Source organism: Topomyia yanbarensis, chromosome 1 (assembly GCF_030247195.1).
Source record: "Topomyia yanbarensis strain Yona2022 chromosome 1, ASM3024719v1, whole genome shotgun sequence".
Taxonomy (NCBI): domain Eukaryota; kingdom Metazoa; phylum Arthropoda; class Insecta; order Diptera; family Culicidae; genus Topomyia; species Topomyia yanbarensis.
Window position 1 is genome coordinate 90,508,962 of NC_080670.1, and position 22,023 is coordinate 90,530,984.

Genomic DNA, 22,023 nt, shown 5'->3' on the forward strand with positions numbered 1-22,023 from the left:
GGCGGTTTCAAAATGATGCTATCTTGACCTTAAATTACTGTTTTTAAACATTTCACCTATACATATAATTGGTCATACAACAAAAATCAAATGCTCATCAAAATCGATCAGGACCTGCTAGAGTCGAATGGAAATCGTCATTTCATAAATTTCTCTCTACATTCGGAAAGTGTTATCCTCGTTATTAATCATATTACGTTTTCGTCTCAACTCGACGCATTCCCAAAATAAAAACCTGTTTTAATCCACCTAGTGGTGCGATTGTGCTTTTCTCATTTGTCCAGACTACGATTCCATGGCTGGTTATGTTCAATACAATGGTGGAAATGAATATAACATGTTCAGTACGATTTGCACATACATACAACGGATCGATAGCTACGATCTTGAGATACTATGTGATACTGAAACATCGCTTGAAACCAGCGGCGGATCATGGAGAAAGATCCGGGAGGTCCAGGCCCTGCCAAAAATTTTCAACTTGTTAAGAAATTTTAAACTAGTTTTAATTTTAAAGTAGCAACCCCTCACTGCATACTCCCTCCGGGCCGGTATGATTGTCGATTTTTAGAGTGATTGCATAACCTTTCTATATGAGAAAGGCAAAAATGTACCAAAGTCGAAAGAAGTCAATTTTTGTCAAACATCTCAATGTTTCATGCATTTTAAAGTCATTTGGCATCAAAAATACAAATTTGATTTTAAAAAAATTTCATTTCAGTTTATATGGGAATTTGCTGTGTGATTGCACTCTTCAACTCGTAACTCCGGAACCGGAAGTCCAATCAATAAAAAATTCAATAGCAGCCGATGGGAAGGTTGTACCTTTCATTTGAGACTAACTTTGTGCAAATCGGTCCAGCCATCTCTGAGAAACAGAGGTCACATTTTTTTCCACATACACACATGCACACATACATACACACACAGACATTTTCCGATCTCGACTATCTCAGTCGATTGACATATGACACTCGACTCTTCGGGTCGGGATTAGATTGACAAATTTTAGAGTGAATGAGAAAGACAAAAACATTTTTAGCAAATTTTGAAAGTTATGCATTTTTTTGGTGAGCAGTTCTGTTTCATAGACATTAAATCAATTTTAACTTCGCTCCCTATTAAATAAAGACCCTTATTATAGTACATTTCTACAAAAACGAGCTCAATTTGAAAATAAATCTGAGGATTATGATTGATTACAAAACTCTGGAATTTTCTATTGGAATGTTTTCAGGCAGGAATTTGATATTGATGCTATTAGACAACTGCGAAATCAAGACCAATAGATCAGTTACATATCAGGACCCCATTCCGACAATTTATCAAAAGTCCTCATGACGTTTACAACAACAGGTTATCAATCTACGGATCAGATAATTGTTATTGTAATATTGAATTAAATCAGTCTGCATCAATAAATTTTTAACTTCAATCCAATATTTTTTTTGGGTGTGGTGGGAGGGGGGGGATTGTATGGTGTTAAACCCCAAAACCTTCGCTTGGCTACTTTCAGATCGATCCGATGGTTATAAGTTAGAAAAATTGCAGTCAGAAGGTTCGCACAAATGAACATTTTTGTATTGATAAGTTATCAAGTTCCTTCCAGACAACTTGGAAGTGTTCGGTGATTATTTCTAGCGGTTGTAGATAGAAAAATGAAATACAAAATTCGATTTATCGAAATAATGTTTGGCTTATTTCAATGGATTATTACTATATTGAACAATAAATAGGCGACAAAGAGTAATCCACAAACAACAAGCCATAACTTTTAAAGTATTCAAAATATATATTTGAAGTCTTCAGTAAAGTTATTCGCAAAGGTAAGAGCTACAAATTTGCTGAAGGCATCATTTCGATATAATCACTTCCAAGAAAATTTGTGAAAATATCTCACTCATAGGGGGATTAATCAGCAAAAGCACAATACCAAAAAGGGCATGTTTAGGTGCGCATTTTACTGCAGCTAAGGCAACTGATCTAGATGAATTTTTTATGTTTAAGGTGGGTTTAGATCTTCATACGTGGGATATACAATTGCGCGCGATGATTGTTACAGTCAGCATTCAGATCCCAAGCCGCCTTAGCGACCAGACGCGTTTCTGAAATAAAGTTTCTCCATAATAGAAATCTCCATTAATTCCCAATAAAATGAGTTCCCATTTATAGAAAATAAATTAATTTCGTGGAAGAAGAGTTCCTACCGTTTGTGATATGCGGTTTTGGTGAAATATTCGGTGGTTTATTGTTCGGTACATTTTTGGATATAATCGGTGTCTGCGAGTAGCATATCGGACCCAAGACCCCTCGAGCTCGGTTCCCGACAACGCTGGCCACTAGACGTAACACAAAATTGGTGCCGTGACCAGGATCCCGGCGTTTGGACCCCAAAGGCTCTGGACATTGTACCCATTATATGCTACTATTTGATGAGAATCGTCGCCATTTTGTACCGAACAATTGGAGCGTCGTGTCCTATTGTTACTGGTTATTAGGCTAAGGACTGAATCCCATTCCCAAAATTCCATTGGAGGTAACGGACTACTTCCCGGGCCATATTTCATGTAACTGGAGCTGCTGTATTTTAATATACAAGGCATATCTCGCCTTTAGCAAGGCAATTTATCTACTGAATCATCTTCTCGGATCGGACTGCTTACGTCGCTGAGATCGTTTGTTCCGGATTGTATAAACATAAAAGGCATATTCCGCCTTACAAAAGGTGAGTGTGATTCCAAAATCCTACTTCTCTCCATACGTCTCTACCGGATCTTTGTTTTAAGGGAAATTTCGCCTTGATCCAGTAACACTGTCCACCACCATGACGAAGAAAAAGATCAGACAACTCGAGCAGAAGCGAACAAACATTCTCGCCTCACTGGATCGATGCGAGGATTACTCAGAACGCTGCAACAGTGAAGAAGACCGGCATGAAATCAACCTTCGCCTCAATAGCATGGACAAACTTTGGAGTACGTTTGAGGAAGTGCAAACAGACATCGAATGCCACGAGGAATCGCTCGTTTCCGAATCTCAACACATGTCCACGCGCGAGAAATTTGAAACAAAGTTTTTTCGTGTGAAGGGAGCTTTATTGTCGAAAATACCAGATGCGCCATCACAGCAACTTCCTGCCGACCGTGCTCAGCAATCGAACTCATCGTATGCTCCTGGAGTCAAGCTTCCAACCATCACCCTACCGGAATTCGAAGGAGATTATAATCAATGGTTGACGTTTCACGACACCTTTATGGCGTTGATCCATTCATCGAATGAAATTTCAACCGTACAGAAGTTTCATTATCTCCGGGCAGCACTTAGAGGTGAAGCCGCCCAACTCATCGAGTCCCTTACAATCAGTTGCATGAACTATCCAGTGGCTTGGCAAATTTTGGTTGACCGTTACTCAAACAGCTACCTTCTCAAGAAACGGCACATGCATACCATGTTGGATCATCCGAAAATCAAGCGAGAATCAGCTAGCGCCCTACATGGATTGATCGACACATTCGAACGACATAGCAAAATTTTAAAACAGCTACAAGAGCCTGTGGATAGTTGGAGCACGATTATGGTGCATTTGCTTTGTTCACGTCTAGATGACGCCACATTAAAATTATGGGAAGATCATGCATCGACTCTTTTGGATCCAAATTATGGTGCGCTTATCGAGTTTTTGCAACGAAGGACACGGGTACTCGAATCGCTGCAGGTCAACATTGCACACTCATCGCAAACACCAATACCGGCGCAACCATTCAACCGACTTGGCCCAGCAAAGGTGTATGCACATGCAGCTGCAGAAGAACGCGTATTTAAATGTGTAGCTTGCTCGCATAATCATCGGTTAGTTGAATGTCAGGATTTTCCCAAGATGTCACACGAGAAGCAGTTGGATCTCGTAAACTCAAATCGCTTGTGCAGCAACTGCTTTAGGTCCGATCATTTTGTGAAGAACTGCCCATCAAAATTCCGATGTCGTACCTGCAAAGGAAAGCATCATACAATTATCCATCCAGGTTTTCCTAGCTCGAAGGATACAACCAAAGCAGTCACATTAGCTACATCGGCATCACAGGAAGCTGAGCTCGATCGGAAAGCCGCCGGCCAGAACGCATCGACCTCAACACTTGTAAATACTGCAACGATTGGGTTGAACACTTTTTTGATGACGGCGGTTGTAAAGGTGGTTGATCGACACGGTAATGAACTGTTGGCCCGAGCCATGCTGGATTGTGGTTCAATGTCGAACATTATGACAGAAAGGCTCTCTCAGATGCTGCGTTTGAATGGACGGAAAATGGATATCAATGTGCATGGTGTTGGCACGGGCGTTATCAAATGCACCCAAATGGTTACAACAGAGGTACGATCCAGACTCTCGGACTATGCGGTAACAATGGAATTCTTAGTGCTCAACAAGGTGACATCGAAACAGCCGCTCAACAACATCGATACGAATGCTTGGAACATCCCGGATAACGTGTCATTGGCGGACCCGAAATTTAACGTGTGTGGGGAGGTGGATATTATACTCGGAATACAGCACTTCTTTTCCTTCTTTCGGCCAAACCGACAGATTAATTTGGGACATAATTTGCCACTAGTGGTGGAAACTGTTTTTGGATGGGTTATTGCTGGAGCCTCTTCCTTTCAACCACATTCTCGAATCACTGTTACGAACTGTGCTAGCATCGAATCGCTGAACCGCTTGGTGGAAAGATTTTGGGAGATGGAGGAAATGGCCGATAGAAAACCTTTGTCCATCGAAGAGGAAGATTGCGAAACACTTTACCACAATACGACAACCAGAAACGAGCAGGGACGGTATATCGTTCGTTTGCCGACGAAACCGGAGATTGGCCAAATGTTAGGCGAGTCAAAATCAGCTGCCTTACATCGATTCAATTTGCTCGAGAGGCGATTTGAAAACAATGAAGATTTAAAAACTGCATACCATAGTTTCATGAGGGAATATCTGCAACTACATCACATGGAACCAGTCCCGGATGGAGAGCAGCAGACGAGGAGAAGTTTTTACTTGCCGCATCACCCAGTGCTGAAGGCATCCAGTTCAACAACAAAATTAAGGGTGGTTTTCGGCGGATCAGCTAAAACGTCGTCTGGCAATTCATTAAACGTCTCGCTTTTAGTTGGGCCGGTGTTGCAGGACGAGCTGCTGCAAATAGTCATTCGCTTTCGAAAATACGCTGTTGCATTGGTAGGCGACATTGAAAAAATGTATCGTCAGGTAATGGTACACCCTGACGACAGACCCTTACAGAAAATTCTGTGGAGATTTGACCCTTCGGAACCAATTCAAACCTACCAGCTTTGCACCGTTACCTATGGACTAGGACCATCTTCATATTTGGCTACAAAAACGCTAATAAAACTGGCAGAGGATGAAGGGCAGCATTATCCCAAAGCAGCACCGCTGGTTTCGAAAGGATACTATATCGATGACTTCATTGGAGGCGATGACACGGTGGAAGGAGCGATAGAATTGCGGAAGGAAATGAGCGAGTTAATGGCAGGTGGCGGTTTTCCACTGCGTAAATTGACGTCCAATAAGCTAGAAGTACTTCAAGGATTACCCTCGGATCAAATTGGGACCCAGTCTTCTGTTAAGTTCAATCCAGATGAAACGATTAAAACATTGGGCATCATATGGGAGCCTGAGTCAGATTGTCTAAGGTTCAATCTCAGCTTTAAGGAAAGGGATGGTATACTCACCAAGCGTAAAATTCAGTCATGCATCGCTCAGCTATACGATCCATTGGGATTAATCTCACCAGTTGTAATAACAGCAAAAATAATTATGCAGCGTTTGTGGCTTATTCCCATCGGCTGGGACGACGAAGTTCCTAAGGATCTACAGGAACTATGGGAAGACTTTCGACCTCAAATAGAGCAACTATCGTGCTTCAAGGTGGATCGATTTGTTTTTCTCCCGGATGCAATATCTACACAGCTTCATTGCTTCGCGGACGCCTCCAAGGTTGCTTATGGCTGCTGCCTTTACGCCCGCACAGTGGACAGGAACGGAACGGTTAAGGTACAATTAATATCATCAAAATCCCGGGTTGCTCCGCTGAAGCGACTCAGCATCCCAAGATTAGAGCTTTGCGCCGCCCAGCTATCCGCTCGTTTATACAACAAGGTCATCCAAGCACTCGGAATGGAAATCAACTCGGTTCACTTTTGGTCGGTCTCAACGGTTGTGCTAAATTGGTTACGAGCCCCACCCTACCACTGGAAAACATTCGTCGCCAATAGGGTCAGCGAAATCCAAACAACAACGCGCAATGCCACATGGAGACACGTTCCTGGCTTACAAAATCCTGCGGATCTTGTCTCGAGAGGAATGCACGTCAACGCATTTTTGGAAGGCAAGCTATGGAGTATCGGTTCGGAATGGTTGAGCAAGTCGGAGGAGAACTGGCCACGTGAAAGCCCTTTGGAGCCAGTATCAGAAGAGCTGATGGAGAGGGAAACGGTGGCGGCCGGGGCAACGTGCTCTGGAAAATACAACGCAATATTCACTCGATACTCGCACTTCAACAAGATGTTACGCGTAGTTGCATGGATTTCTCGCTTCCGACGCAATTGCCAATCGCGTCGTCTTGGTCAACCTTCATGCCTGAACGCTACTTTGACGGTGGAGGAGCTGGAACGATCAAAAGGTCTACTCCTGCGGTTAGTTCAGTCGGAGTCATACTTACAGGAAATCAAGGATCTTCACACTGGAAAACTCGTTTCGCCAAGATCCACTGTACGCGCTTTAAACCCATTCCAAGATGAGCAAGGACTGCTCCGAGTAGGTGGTCGTCTGCAGCATTCTAATGAGCCATATGAAAGCAAACATCCAATATTAATACCCGGAAATCATCCCTTCACCAAACTACTGGCTCGACACTACCATCACAAACTTCTTCACGGGGGACCGCGACTAATGCTAGCAGTTATTCGGGAACAATACTGGCCAGTAAACGGAAAACGACTGTTGCATGGAATCATCAGAAGTTGCTACAACTGCACGCGAACCAATCCTGTACCTGTTAAACAGCCTATGGGCCAGCTTCCCTACGCACGGGTAACACCAAGCAGAGCCTTTAGCAATACTGGAGTTGATTACTGTGGTCCTGTGTACCTGCGAGCCCCTCATAGGAAAGCAGCACCTACAAAGGCATACATTTGTGTTTTTGTGTGCTTCAGTACTAAAGCCACACATCTCGAGCTTGTGGGAGACCTTTCGACAGCAGCGTTTATGTCGGCACTACGAAGATTCATCGCACGTAGGGGAAAACCATCGCACATACATTCCGACAATGGGAGGAATTTTATCGGCGCACGGAATGAGCTGCATGAGATCTACAGGCGTCTACAAAACCAATCGGAGCTGAATCACATTACTAACACCTGCGCGACGGAAGGCATCCGTTGGCATTTGATTCCTCCGAAAGCACCCAATTTCGGTGGACTTTGGGAGTCGGCGGTGAAGATTGCGAAGCGTCATCTACAACGGCAGCTACGGAATTCCTTGCTAAATTTCGAGGAAATGGTGACGGTATTAGCACAAATCGAGGCATGCATGAACTCGAGGCCTCTGGCACCTTTGGCGGAAGACACAAGTGACCTTTCTGCGCTAACACCAGCCCATTTTTTAATTGGTTGCTCCTTTCACTGAATACCGGACCCCAATTTGCGGGACATTCCACTCAACCGGCTGGACAGGTTTCAGCGACTGCAAGAGAAAGCACAACAATTTTGGCACCAATGGAGGAGCGATTATTTGAAGGAGTTGCAGCGAGATTCAAAGCCTTTTCGAAGATTAAGCACACCACTAAAGCCCGGCACTATGGTTATTCTTCGGGATGATTCACTGCACCCAACAAGATGGCCTCTAGCACGAATAATCGAAGCAAACCCTTGAGATGATGGCGTCGTGCGCGTCGTTGTTCTTCGAACGTGTAGCGGAGTTGTCAAACGTCCAGCTTCACAAATATGTCTCCTACCTGCGGATGATCAGCAATTGTGCCAACAACCTATGACAGCGACTATCGACAGAGCGTTGGAGAATGCGGACAATGAGGTGGATAAACCAACGGGATTTGCTGAATCATTTTTATACATTTTTATATTGTGTTATGTATTTGTATTGTGATAAGTTTGACAGATTGATTTGATATGTTAGTATTGTAGTAGAAATAGCAATAGTAGAAGTAGTAGTTGAAACGTTGTTTCAAGGTGGCGGCTATGTTTAGGTGCGCATTTTACTGCAGCTAAGGCAACTGATCTAGATGAATTTTTTATGTTTAAGGTGGGTTTAGATCTTCATACGTGGGATATACAATTGCGCGCGATGATTGTTACAGTCAGCATTCAGATCCCAAGCCGTCTTCGCGACCAGACGCGTTTCTGGAATAAAGTTTCTCCATAATAGAAATCTCCATTAATTCCCAATAAAATGAGTTCCCATTTATAGAAAATAAATTAATTTCGTGGAAGAAGAGTTCCAACCGTTTGTGATATGCGGTTTTGGTGAAATATTCGGTGGTTTATTGTTCGGTACATTTTTGGATATAATCGGTGTCTGCGAGTAGCATATCGGACCCAAGACCCGTCGAGCTCGGTTCCCGACAACGCTGGCCACTAGACGTAACAGGGCATATTACCTCCATTAAATTCTCCGAAGATATTATTGACCTAAAATAAGCCGTTTTGGCGTTAATAATAGATTACATGTTTTGGTCATATTTCTGGCAATGGGAAATGATAAAAATCTTTCGTCCGCATTTAATGTTAAATATCTCTTTTGATAATAGTCCGATTTCAACAATCTATAGCTTGTTCGAAAGGTGTTCGGTAAAGCTATCTAAAACATATAGATTGTTAATCTTTATTGTCAATTCCGGCAGATAATTAAAAAAAAACTGCAAAAACGCCATTTTTACGCATTCAAACATTCATATCTTGGAAACTAAACATCAGAATCAAAAACAAATTAATAGCGTTCATACTGTTTTTTAGTTCTTTCATTTAAAATTGGTTTAGATAAGATCGGTTCAGCCATTGCTGAGAAACACGAATGAGAATTTGTCCGTTACCTACACACACACAGACACACACACAGACATTGTTCCAAATCGTCGAGCTGAGTCGATTGGTATATAAGACTCGGCCCTCCGGGCCTCGGAAAAACTCTTGAAAGTTTGAGCGAATTCTATACATTTCTTTTATAAGAAATGTAAGACGATCACGCGAGGATTTGGACCAAACCGACGACGATGATGAACGTTTTTAACAGCTATTAATTTGTATCAAGCAGATGATTGATGATGGAAATACGAAGATTGAGAGGAAGATCGATTCCAGTAATGCGGCTCTCGTCAGTGAAATATCAACACTGCATCAGGAGGTGAATCAACTTAAATTCGACTATGCTCGGGATTACAGCGGATTGAGTGAGTCGCACGTGAAAATAACCGAAGAAGTGCGCCGGCATAGAGATGCGGCTGGTAAACTGCTGAAATCGAATGATCTCATTCTCACAGGTGTACCCTAAAGCCCTACGGAAAAAAACAGATGATTTCCTGCAAAAAATATGTACAACTCTTGGATACGGTGACTCTGAGGTACCATTACCCAGGTAACCAACAAGCATTAGTGTATGCAGTAAAGTAGCGTAAAATTTGCATTCTGGATGCTTCTTGCAGTATGCTGGCATTCGTTATGCATAACTGTTGTTAATCAGCATTTGAAAAACTGTTTAAAAACTTCTTGCCAGTAAACAGCATTCTGAATGCACAACAGTAGTAAAAAAAGCATTTTCATAGCACAGCAGTAATGTAGCCGTATATTTTGCCAAAAGCGACTTTTAAATAGCATTTAAAACGACTTAAGTGCTTATCAAGTAGCCGTTAAGACGCATTCAGCATGCTTATTGGTTACCTGGGTAGTTTATACTAAACGTCTGGCTCGACTTCCTATTGCCGCCGGAGCAAACACCGCCAATCCTATTTCAATTTGCGTTCAGAGTGATGAATTCTTCAATCGTTATTTCACTACGAAGAAATTGAGCTTGCTTCATCTTGGCTTTGGTGTTGATAAACGCATCTATTTTAATGAAAATCTCACCGAAGCTGCACGAAACATCAAGGGAGCCACACTGAAATTGAAACGTAATGGTCATCTTCAGAACGTGTTTTCCAAGGAGGGAACTATCTACGTGAAACCGCTCGAAGACATCCCGGCTCAACCTATCTTCAATTTGGACCAGTTAACAAATTTTGGGGGCCGAAAATAAACCCTTCCTTGTAATTTCTTATTTTCCTACCAACAATATTTCCATGATTCCATCCCCACTCCATCCCATGTTATCTTCCTTCCTGAAAGATCAAACGATGTTACGCAGAAAGTGCTCTACGATCCATTAGGATGTTGCTGTCGTCGCTGTTGTTGCTGCCGTCGCTGTTGTTGCTGCTTTCACCAATCAATATCACCGATATCGTTGTGCCTTAGCTATAATTTTCAATTGAATTTGCGATCCAAAAACCACATTCTAGGTAGAAAAAATTAGAGTAATGATGATTATTGTTATTGCTATACATGTTGCCCTATTCATAGATTTAGCGTTCTCTTCTCTCCTGTTCTCCTTTCAGCCCGGCCGGCTTATATGTTTACGATTGATCTTGTTCCTACCATTCGATGATGCCGGTCAATCATTTTAATGATAATGCACGTGCGCAAAGAAGTGCTATTAATATTCCACGTGTGGTTATGAATGTTGCTTTACGTGATGATTGTATAAATCTGTGTCATATAAATGCACAAAGTCTGGGTGCTCGACGTTTAAGCAAGCTCGATGAATTTAAAAATTGTTTTACGAACAGTAAAGTTGACATAGTATGCATAACGGAATCATGGTTAAATGAAAACATAAGCGATACAACAGTTTCTGTTGATGGTTATTGCATTCTAAGAAACGATCGTCTTACCGGTCGTGGTGGAGGAATCTGCATTTATCATAAATTTGATCTGGATTGCAAAGTTATTGCTGGTTCTGGAAATCACGCGGGTCAGGGTGATAGTGACCGAACTGAATATTTATTTATTGAAGTTCTTGTGAATAACGATAAATTTCTTCTAGGTGTAGTCTATTCTCCTCCAGACGTCGATTACTCTAATATCCTTGATCATAAACTCTCCGAATTGTCAACTATTCTTGGTATTATCTCGACTATTCTTCCATAAATGTACATGCAATGCAATATTTTTAATGTTGAAATACTCAGTAACTCATCCAAAAGTTGTTTCATTATTGGTGAAATACAGGAAGTTTGGGATTTGGGACCATTTGACTCAGAAATCGTATTGTATTAATGAATACCTGAATCGCTATTATTTACTACCGATGTCGTATGTAAAATATCACATTAATTAAAAAAATCTCAGAAATTAACTGAGGTGGTTTGAGCTTAAATATAAAACTAGGAAATTAGGGTGACACTTGAACCCCAAAATCACCTATTTTTTATAAAACAGTTTACATCTCTGATTCACGCTGGAAATCATACATGAATTGTACCCTTTATTACGTAAACAAGTATATGTCGTATTCCAACATATTAACGGCCAATTTCTTCACTTGCGTGAAAACCAGTTTTCAGCGAAAACCGGTTTTCGAATGGTTGGTTTTCAAAATATGCCTTTCTTCACATTGGTTTTCGAACTGAAAACTGATTTTCGGAAATGGGTTTCCGCCGAAAACTAGGTTTTAACGAAACCCATTAATTCGAGGGTTTCGCGCGCAGAAAACTGGTTTTCGGGTTAATTTTATTTCTTTACAAAATATTTGTTTACATAGATTCTGCCATTGATAGCAAACTTTGTATTCTGAGTGGAAGAAGGATGCAATCTGTAATCAATTGGGTGTTGTTTCCAGAGCTTTTTCATCGTCATATTATTGATATGGATTGGATATTTAGAGATGAGGATGTTGACAATGAGTTTAATGTGCGACGACCTTATAGAATACGCCTTCAAGTTACAATTAATAATTGGGACGATTTTGATTTTTACTGTCGTTTTCGCATGACTAAACAAACCTTTATTTCTGTGTTGAATTTGATCGCACCGGCTTTGCAACATCCGCAACCACGGTAATGTTTAATTTCTTCAATTGCATTTTATTGTATTTTAAAATGTTTTTTTTTCTAATTTATGCAGCTCCAGATACATAACTCCTGAAGTGCAATTGCTTATTTTATTGAGATTCATGATCATCAGGCATCAGGAAGCATGGAAATTGTTGTTGCAGATGTAGCTCGCGTTTCACCAGCCACAATTTGTCGCGTTCTGCCTAAAGTATGTATGGCATTATTGGAGTATTTGACGACGTACGTAAAATTGCCGGAAACTAACGGAGAATGCCAAGCAGAAGCAACCGCGTTCCATTCAATTGCTGGTTTACCTCGCACGATTGGAGCCATTGACCGCACGCATTTTTTTTTTTACAATGGAGAAGACCTTTATGTCCTAGCCCAGTACACGTGCTATTGGTAGGGTCCAATCTACCGCACGGGGTGCACTAGGGGTGTGTCGGACTCGAATGGTGACCAGCCATTAATACCGACTAAACTCCATTGGGCTCCGCCATCATTCCTCCCAGGAACTACATCTCGGTATTACTTCTGGAGGGATGGCTGTACTAAATGTACTCATTCACTCTCACTCACGCGTTCATACATCCTGTATGAGGCTTACTTGGGTGCTCTCTCAATCGCACTTTGATTCACTCTCAAACACTCCCACATGAGGCTGAGTTTTGTGCTCACCTTTTACGTTCCATGCGAGGCTGACTTGTGTGCTCACCTTACTCATTCCTTGCTAGGCTTACTTTTGTGCTCGCCCTACGCATACCATGTGAGGCTGACTTGGGTGCTCACCCTATCACCTGATTCACTCTCAATCGTGCCACTCTATTGTACCTTTGTCACTCCCTCTGGCATCCCATGTGGGACATTTTTCTTAGGCCCCACTTCTGACATACCATGCGAGGCTGACTTTTGTGCTCACCTTTTTCATTCCTTGCTAGGCTGACTTTTGTGCTAGCCTCTACCAACCTGTGAGGCTGACTTTTATGCTCACCCTTAACATGCAGTGTGAGACTGACTTGGATGCTCACCCTTTCACTCCTCTGCCACGCCATGAGGCATCGATAGCTTAGTTCCAACATACTACGCTACGACTCTCCCGTCTTGGCATGAGGCAGTCCACTTATACGCCTATACACTCACTCTTCTGTCTTGCTTCGGGGTGGCTGGGTTTACCCCTTACGCGGTTGCCATTCGCTGCGCCAACCTGCCTCGGCATGAACAGACCATTCACTCTCTTATTTTGTGCTTGGCCTTTTTCGCTCCAGCTAACCAATCACTAGTTAGCCGTGCCCGTCGTCTGCTGCTCGGTTCGCCAGATTACCTGTAGCCTACTGGCAATCTGGATGGTAGCAACCGAGACTGCGTTCCACTTCTCCACCGATTGACACATCCGCTGAATAAGGGTATCAGGGGTTGTGTCCCAGCCACAGACGTCAAGCATTGCTCTTCTTTCGACGTCGAACCGATGACATACGAACAGTATGTGTTCGGCAGTTTCATCTACACCTGGGCAGTCCGGGCAGACAGGGACCTCCGCGTGTCCGAACCTGTGGAGGTACTGACGGAAACAGCCATGGCCTGACAGGAATTGTGTCAGGTGGAAGTGAACTTCCCCATGGGGTCTTCCCACCCAGCTCGATATACTAGGTATCAGCCGGTGAGTCCACCTACCTTTCGAGGAGTTGTCCCACTCACGCTGCCATCTGGCGACCGAGGTCGCCCTGGTGCGCTCGCGGGCTCCCCTATTTCCACGTAGCTCAAAGCACTCCTCATCTTCCCGAATGACCAGCCCGACTGGCATCATGCTCACTATCACGCAGGATGCATCGTGTGATACCGTGCGGTAGGCAGATATCACTCTGAGGCACATCACGCGGTAGGTGCTCTCCAGTTTCTGTAGGGAACTACCCTCAGTGCTCTTGACCATGACGGGCCGCCGTACCTGAGGATAGATACGGCAACGCCTGCCAGTAACCTACGTCTACTGGCCTTTGAGCTGTTGGACATCATTCTCGATAGTGCCGCAACAGCAGTCGACGCTCTCTTGCACGTATAGTCGACATGGCTGCCGAAGGTCAGCTTGTCGTCTATAATGACTCCGAGAGACTTCAGACTTCGCTGTGAAGTGATCGCGACTTCTCCCACATGGATAACTGCATGTTGTGCCGACTTGCGGTTGTTGACGATAACTACCTCCGTCTTATGATGAGCGAGCTCCAGGCCTCTCGCGCTCATCCATTCCTCCACCGTGCTAATCGCGTGTTCTGCGGTTAGTTCTACCTCAGGAATTGACTCCCCGTAGACCTCCAAGGTTACGTCGTCGGCAAAGCCGACGATCTTGACCCCAGGAGGGAACTTCAGTCTCAGAACCCCGTCATACATGAGGTTCCATAGCACCGGGCCTAGGATCGAGCCCTGCGGGACTCCGGCGGTAATTGAAACCCTTTTCTGACCGGCTCATATATCAGTACGCGGTTTTGGAAGTAACTTTCCAGGATCCGGTACAGACCCACCGGTAGGCTAAGCCGGTGTAACGAGAGCGCGATGGCATCCCAGCTTGCGCTGTTGAATGCGTTCTTCACGTCAAGTGTCACTAACGCACAGTATCGAATACCTCGCCTTTTTCGTTGGATCGCTATCTCGGCAGTATTTATCACTGAGTTGAGAGCGTCCACTGTGGACTTACCCTTCCGAAAGCCAAACTGGTTGCTTGACAGACCGTCCGTACCTTCCGCGTACGGGGTGAGCCTGTTGAGGATGATCCTCTTAAGCAGTTTGCCAGTCGTGTCTATCAGACAGATTGGTCTGTACGCCGATGGGTCGCCTGGCGGCTTCCCGGGCTTCGGCAACAGCACCAGTTTCTGCCTTTTCCATCTATCGGGGAAACGGCACTCGTCAAGGCATCTCTGCATAGCTAGCCTGAACATGTTCGGGTTCGCTATGATCGCTGCCTTGAGAGCGTTGTTTGGAACTCCATCCGGCCCTGGAGCTTTGTTCATTGCTAGGGATTTAGCCACTGCGAGTAGTTCTTCATTCGTCACTGGAGCCACCATTTCGACCGTGCCCGCACTGTCTCGTAGTGCAGGTGGCCAGGGGCTTGTGGCTCGAGACGGGAAGAGTACTTCGATAATCGTTGCCAACCGGTCCGGAGACCGTTCTGGGGGTGAGGAGCCCCCTTTGGTCTTGGCCATCACAATCCGGTAGGCGTCACCCCACGGATTCGCGTTGGCACTCTCACACAGGTTGTCGAAACACGCTCTCTTGCTGCTCTTAATAGCCTTGTTAAGGGCCAATTTCGCAGCTCGAAACACTTCACGGCGGTTCTCTCTTGCATCCTCGGTGCGAGCTCTTTGCATCCTACGTCTAGCTCTGAGGCAGGCTGACCGTAGAGCTGCAATCTCGGCACTCCACCAGTATACCGGGCATCTACCGTTTCTTGGCAGTGTTTTTCTCGGCATAGTGGCGTCGCACGCGCGTGATAGAACAGCTACCAGCGCATCCCCGCTTAGACTGTCGGTGTTGGCCTCCAGTCCCAGGGCCGCGGTGAAAGCTTCGCTGTCGAAGTGATTGGACTTCCACCCGCGTACCTGACAGGGATCTCCCGCCCTCGGATGCTGCACACCATAGTTGATCTTAAAGCGGATTGCTAAATGATCGCTATGGGTGTAGCCTTCGTCTACCCTCCATTCCATGCCTGGAGCCAGACTCGGGCTGGCAAAGGTCACATCAATCCACGCCTCCACTCCGTTTCTACGGAATGTACTAGCGGAGCCATCATTAGCTAGCACAGTATCGAGTTTCGCAAGCACTTCCATTAGCGCTTGACCCCTGCTATTTGTACAGCGGCTGCCCCACTCCACTGCCCAAGCGTTAAAGTCTCCCGCTATTACTACCGGTTTCCGGCCCACGAGGTCCGACGAGAGCCTGTCGATCATCTGGTAGAACTGTTCTATTGGCCACCTTGGTGGGGCGTAGCAGCTGCAATAGAACACACCATTGATCTTGGCAATCGCAACACCCTCGGCGTATTACCTCTTGAACCGGGAACCGTCCCGTTGTACAGATTGCCACCATTCCAGACCCGTCCGACACCCAATTGCCGTTGCCGACAGGGATGCTGTACGGGTCTGATAAGAGGGCGACATCTGTCCTCGACTCCGAGACCGACTGCCACAGCAGCTGTTGGGCTGCTGCACAATGGTTAAGATTTAGCTGTGTGACTTTCACGGCTTCTTCTTATTTAACTCACCGAAGGGACACGAAGGTCCGCCCATAGCATGTTTGTGGGCTTGCTTCTTAGCGGTGCAGATAAGGCACTTATATGCCTTAGTGCACCCCCGCTCTTTATGTCCCTCCTCGCCGCAGCGACGACATAGTTTACTCCTATCTATGCCTTTGCATTCGTATGCTTTGTGGCCGGATTCAAGGCACCGATAGCACCTATCCACTGAAGGCGGCTGGGGTATACTAATAGGGCATACCGACCAGCCGATCTTCAGCTTCCCTTTCTCGGTTACCCTTTTGGCATCCGCCTTCAGTAGCCTGAGGTAGGCTACTTGGGTGCCAGAGGGTCCATCTCTCAATCGCACAGAGGCCCGCTCGATTGTGACGTCGCAGTGCTTCTTGACGGCTGCGACGACGTCTTCTGCGGTCGTGAACTCGTCCAAGTGTTTGCACTGGAGAGTTGTTTCCGCACCTAGCGACCTGATTTGGGCGCCCTCACCAAGGACCTCTTGGGCCAAGGCCTTGTATACTGCACTTGATTGTGCGCCTCGCTTCAGCACCAGGAGCATCTCTCCCGTGTTGGTGCGTCTTACGCTACGCACATCCTGCCCAAGGGCCGAGAGGCTTTCGGCCGCCTTCATCGATTTAAGGACATCGGCGTATTTGTCCTTGTCGGTTTTTAACCACAAGGCTTCGCCTCTGTCCTTGGCCTTCCTCGCAGGCCGCGGTACCTCCGGTCTCGGTGCCGGCTTTTTCTTGGTGACCAGCGTCCAGGGGTTTGAGCCCCGCTGCCCCAGTCGTGCCGGGGTGCTGTTACCATCGCTCTCCACAGCGAGGTCACTCTCGCCCTTGCTTACCTCGCCCAGACGGCGTTTGACCTTGACGGTTGCACGGCGAGTGGTGTCGGTTTTGGCACCCTCGCCTGGCGACTTCCTAGGGCGCTTCGCGTTCGATGCCGTCTTGCGATTGCCCTTTCCTTTTCCCTTCGAGGGGAACTCGGTCGCCGCTCCGATCGACGTGGCTGCTCCGTAGAAGGGAAAGGCCACTGTCTGTGAACCTCTATCGACCTTCTCTCTTTCTTCCCTATTGGAGGCCACTGTCTGGGTTTCTCTGTCGGGCCTCTCCCGACATTCCACCCTCTTAACATAGGCCTGCTGTTCCTGTCTTGCAACACGAACAGCTTTCCGGAGCTCCAGGAGGCTCAACTTCAACTCCTTGGCTATATTCTGCTTTGCGCTAGCGAAGTCGATTATAGAATCGAGTTGCTTCGCTACTTTGCGCATCGCAGATATTGGCCCCTCCGATGCATTGGTAGGGCTATTGCCTACCGCTGCTGGGGGGTCACTGGTGCTTTCGGATGCAGCACTCATCGCTCCACTACTCTCCCCACGGGGGGGGGAGACCTCGCCAAACCACCTCTAGCGAAGGGGTTTGGCACCTCCGTTTGTTTAGTATATTTATTTTTGCTCTCCATATCAAATCCCACGAGTCGCGCGAGAAATAAATGTCCGCCACGCCAGAGCTCCGCATTAGCGTGGTAAGGGACGCTTACTGTGGGGGTTGCCCAGGTACCACACAGGCTCCGTTAACGATCGAGCATCTTTTTCACCCCCTCGATCACTCATCCCTCGGCACGGGTCGCTTCACGCCTTGGAATTGGGGTTATGCCCTACCTTGCTTTACGTGGTGATCTCGGCCCGGATCATCACAACCATCCTCCTTTACCAGGGCTTTGGACCTGTAGCTCTGGTTCTCAATAGTTCCATGTACGTATGTTATTACAGACATGCTACTATTGAGATCCGTCATTCGCTAGCGGAGTTTGACTGCACGCATATAAAAATACAATCTCCAGGTGGTCGAATGGTAAATTATTTCTCCGTTGTATTTTGTGAGAATGCACAAATTCTTTTTGCAGAGTGAGGTTTTTCGCAACCGCAAAGGTTACTTTTCGCTAAATGTACAAACCATCTCATCGGCCAACCTGAAAGTATCGACCATTGTTGCACGATGGCCAGGATCAACGCACGATCAAATCATTTTTCGTCAATCACAAATCCATAATCGATTCGAAGCTGGAGATTTCGGTCGATATATTTTAATTGGTGATTCCGGTTACGCTAACACATTTTTCCTGGCTACGCCATACACTGAGAATAATCCACAAATAGTGCATGATCGTGGGATGCAACGCTATCAAACAGATATTATCGGTACCAGAAATGTTGTTGAACGCCAATATGGAGTAATTAAAAGGCGCTTTCCAGTGCTTGCCTACGGGATGCGGGTACGTGTGGAAACTGTGCAAAAAATTATTGTTGCTGCAGCTATACTACATAATATTTGCATAGATTCTCATGATCCGCAATTCGATACGACTGATATCGAGATACTGCAGGAAAATTCTGATACAATTCCACCTATAAACGAAGTGCTATATCGCAGGCGAACGGCAAGGGACGAGCTCGTTGCTTCACATCGAGATGAAAACTAATTTGTTTGCGTTTAAATGATTTTACTCTCGTCAATAAAAGTAGAAGGGGAAATGAAAATAGAAACAGAACTGGAAGTAGATGTAAATTAAAAGTATACTATCGATTCACACCTTTATAATATACACTCTAAACTCCGAGCAGGAACTCACAATCGATCTCGTTATCGGACGGGATGACAACCGGCGCCGGCGAATAATCCATATCATTCAAATCATCGTATTCGATCAAATTTCTCATTTCTTCGAATCCATAGTCGTGATTATTGATACTGTCTTCCGCTGAAACGCTACACATTGCAACTGTTTCTGTACAAACTTCAGCGATTCTGGCATTATTTTCTACTGCTACGACTAATGATGATGGCAGTGTTGTTGCTAGTTGCATTGGCAAAGCAGCAATTGCCGAGTTCCAAAACTCTTTTTTCTTCTCGAACAATATGTCTTGTTGTTGTTTTGCATGGCGAATGTCAGCAATTCGCAATTCACTCTCATTTTGCCAAATCGATAAGCGAGTAGCATAACCTTTTTGTATCGCTGCTCTATGAATGGATTGCATCTCTTCGTGTTGTTTGATTACATCCTCGAGAAACTGTCGACGGCGTATAACCAATTCCTCTTGCTGTATTTGTAATGTTGTAGTTTGTAAATTGTTAGCTTCAGTGCAATTGCGGGGTCGGCGTCTTTGCTCGCTAGTCCTAAAATACTGCTGAGATTTTCGATGACTACTTGGTGGATTTCTTGTGTCACTGACCAGTTTCGTTGTGGCGATACATTAGCAGCAGTTGTGATGGAAATATTTCTGTATTTTTGTCGCATAATGTCATAATAGCGAAAACGCAGTTTGGAAATATTAGCTGTAACAGCTGCCATATCCGTATCAGCGGAATCAGATACATTAGCAGCAGTTGTGATGGAAATATTTCTGTCAGTTGTAGAACCCAATAAATTGTCTGATGTTGCCGCCATCGTATTATTAAACGAGACATCGTCCGTTGAGTTTATTCCGAGTTCCACACTAACCGCTTCCATCGGCAACCAATTCAACCCATCTATGTACGGTGTTGGCCTCGGTGAAGCTCGCTGAGAAGTATCGCTGTTCTCCCTTGCTGATGAAGCGTTTTCGTTTAATTTTGTTTGTCGCGATCTGTCCACATTATCAGTGATATCACAATCATATGACATCAAGCCATTAAAATATGCTGAGCCGTAATGGCTATGCAAAGACATCAGTGAACCAGTCATTTCAATGTGTAGCTCTTTTGGCATCGGTGTAGGCAAACCACCGCCCGTTTGGGTGTTGTTTCGCCGAGTCCATGCCGAATACACGCGCAACTCATACATAACTCGCTTGAATCGGGCTTTCAATGTTTGCATGTTACGTTTGTTCTAGAAAAAGAAAACAAAAATAATTAGAACATATCGCCTAGCTAAAATAGTACATTTTTACGCTTGTTATAGCCTGAAAGTCCGCTTCAATAGTTTTCCACTCGTGTTCTCTTTGTTCCTTAGTACCCGCATTTGTCCTTTTATTTAAAATTGCACCAGTTCCATGCTTTAAAATTAAGTCGCACAAAGTTTCGGTCTCGTCTTGAGTCCATGGAGTCGATTGCTTCCTTTGTGGTTTGCTATCACCACCATCTATCTCAAGTTTGCGTTTTACCATTACCTGTGTATAAAAATACAGTTCATTTATATTGAATTAAAAGAGATAAAAATATAAGTACTTTGCCTTCCTTGAACCGAAAACAAATACATTAGCAGACCGATATTACCGAAAATACAAGCAGACTGCAAATGTTTTGGCCTGAGGTTTGATTAATGTCAAAATCGTAAGATTGGAGTATGATCACAGCTTTCAAAACCGTTTTGTACGCTAAAACTGATTTTCATTAAAACCGGTTTTGGAATTCGCGAAACCTGCGTCTACAATCGAAAACTTGGTGAAGAAATGTAAATAGTTTTCATTTTTTTCCAACACCGGTTTTCACGAAAACCATACGAAAACCGGTTTTGACTGAAAACTAGTTTTCAGATAAGTGAAGAAATCGGCCGTAAGCGGTGTAGTGAGTCCCCTTTTTCTAAACGCGACTGTACTCGTCAAAGTTAGATCACTGAATGAATCTTGCCTCGCTTGCAATTTATGCTTCCGCTTTTTTTTCTTCGTTCTTCCGGTAAAAGTTTGCGTTTTTTTGTTTTCGCGTTCAAATTCTTCCGTCATGTCAGAAATTCATAAAATATAATTGTTAAATTGCCTACTATCTATCTACAGTATATCTCACAATAACTCATGTGAAAGCTTTCGCTTGAAATGTTTCAGTTGTCAAATCCGCATATATCGACATAGATCTTTCATTAGGGCTTAAATCTTAAATGTAAACAAACTGCGTTTTCGCTATTATGACATTATGCGACAAAAATACTGCAAGATTGAGGTGAAAATCAGTTAAAATGGTTTTTAGTTCGCTTTATAATTAAAGAAAACAAAACGGCGAAACATGTATTTTCTTCGAGTTTTCGTCTTAGGCCCTTATTATCGTATGGAATATAAAGGCTAAACTTACATTTTTTGACAGAACCGGGCATACGTTTATTATTCACAAAATTATTCTTTAAACGGCGGTTCTATTATATAAATGATAAGCAATATCTACTATGATCATGTCTACTCGATAGTTGTTGCACATAAACATTCGAATATTTCGATATTTTCATGTAATTCGAAGAAAAGAGACACGCGCCCTTTCATTTACATTCGGTTTCTATGCGCCCATTTGCTGAGCCCTATTAAAAAGTATACTGTCAAGCTCGCCCATTTACCCAGCCCTACCCAGCGTCAGTTTAGCCCATTTACCGCGCCCTTCTGAAAATTATGTACACAGTTTAGCCCTTCCGCAAATAGTGGTTGCTGAAGGCGAAATCACGACTGGGATGCAAATTGGGCGTAAGTATTTTTTTAGTTTCTACCCCTTAAAAGCACATAGGAATTAAATTTTTTGTTATATTGTCATAAGGTTTAACCAAAGATGCTTCCGGAAAAACATGGTCATACCTACAATAAAAACTACATTTAGAAAAGCATCGCCGAATATTGAAACTGATTTTTCTCCATTTGAGTACATCGCGACTTAGGCCCTAATGAAA

General features: G+C 44.4%; 1 protein-coding gene and 1 long non-coding RNA gene across 2 annotated transcripts; one reads left to right on the forward strand and one right to left on the reverse strand.

Annotated features, from left to right (window-relative positions):
* Nucleotides 1-2,824: 2,824 nt before the first annotated feature.
* LOC131696364 (uncharacterized) lies at nt 2,825-9,571 on the forward strand. The gene is made up of 2 exons (XM_058984908.1): nt 2,825-7,573; nt 9,335-9,571. Exons 1-2 carry the CDS (start codon nt 2,825-2,827, stop codon nt 9,569-9,571), a joined length of 4,986 nt encoding a protein of 1,661 aa, XP_058840891.1.
* Nucleotides 9,572-20,025: 10,454 nt separating this feature from the next.
* Nucleotides 20,026-20,634, reverse strand: LOC131676341 (uncharacterized). The gene is made up of 3 exons (XR_009303140.1): nt 20,607-20,634; nt 20,330-20,548; nt 20,026-20,268 (listed from the first exon to the last, which is right to left on the reverse strand). It is a non-coding gene; the product is annotated as an uncharacterized LOC131676341 (long non-coding RNA).
* Between the last annotated feature and the right edge of the window lie 1,389 nt (nt 20,635-22,023).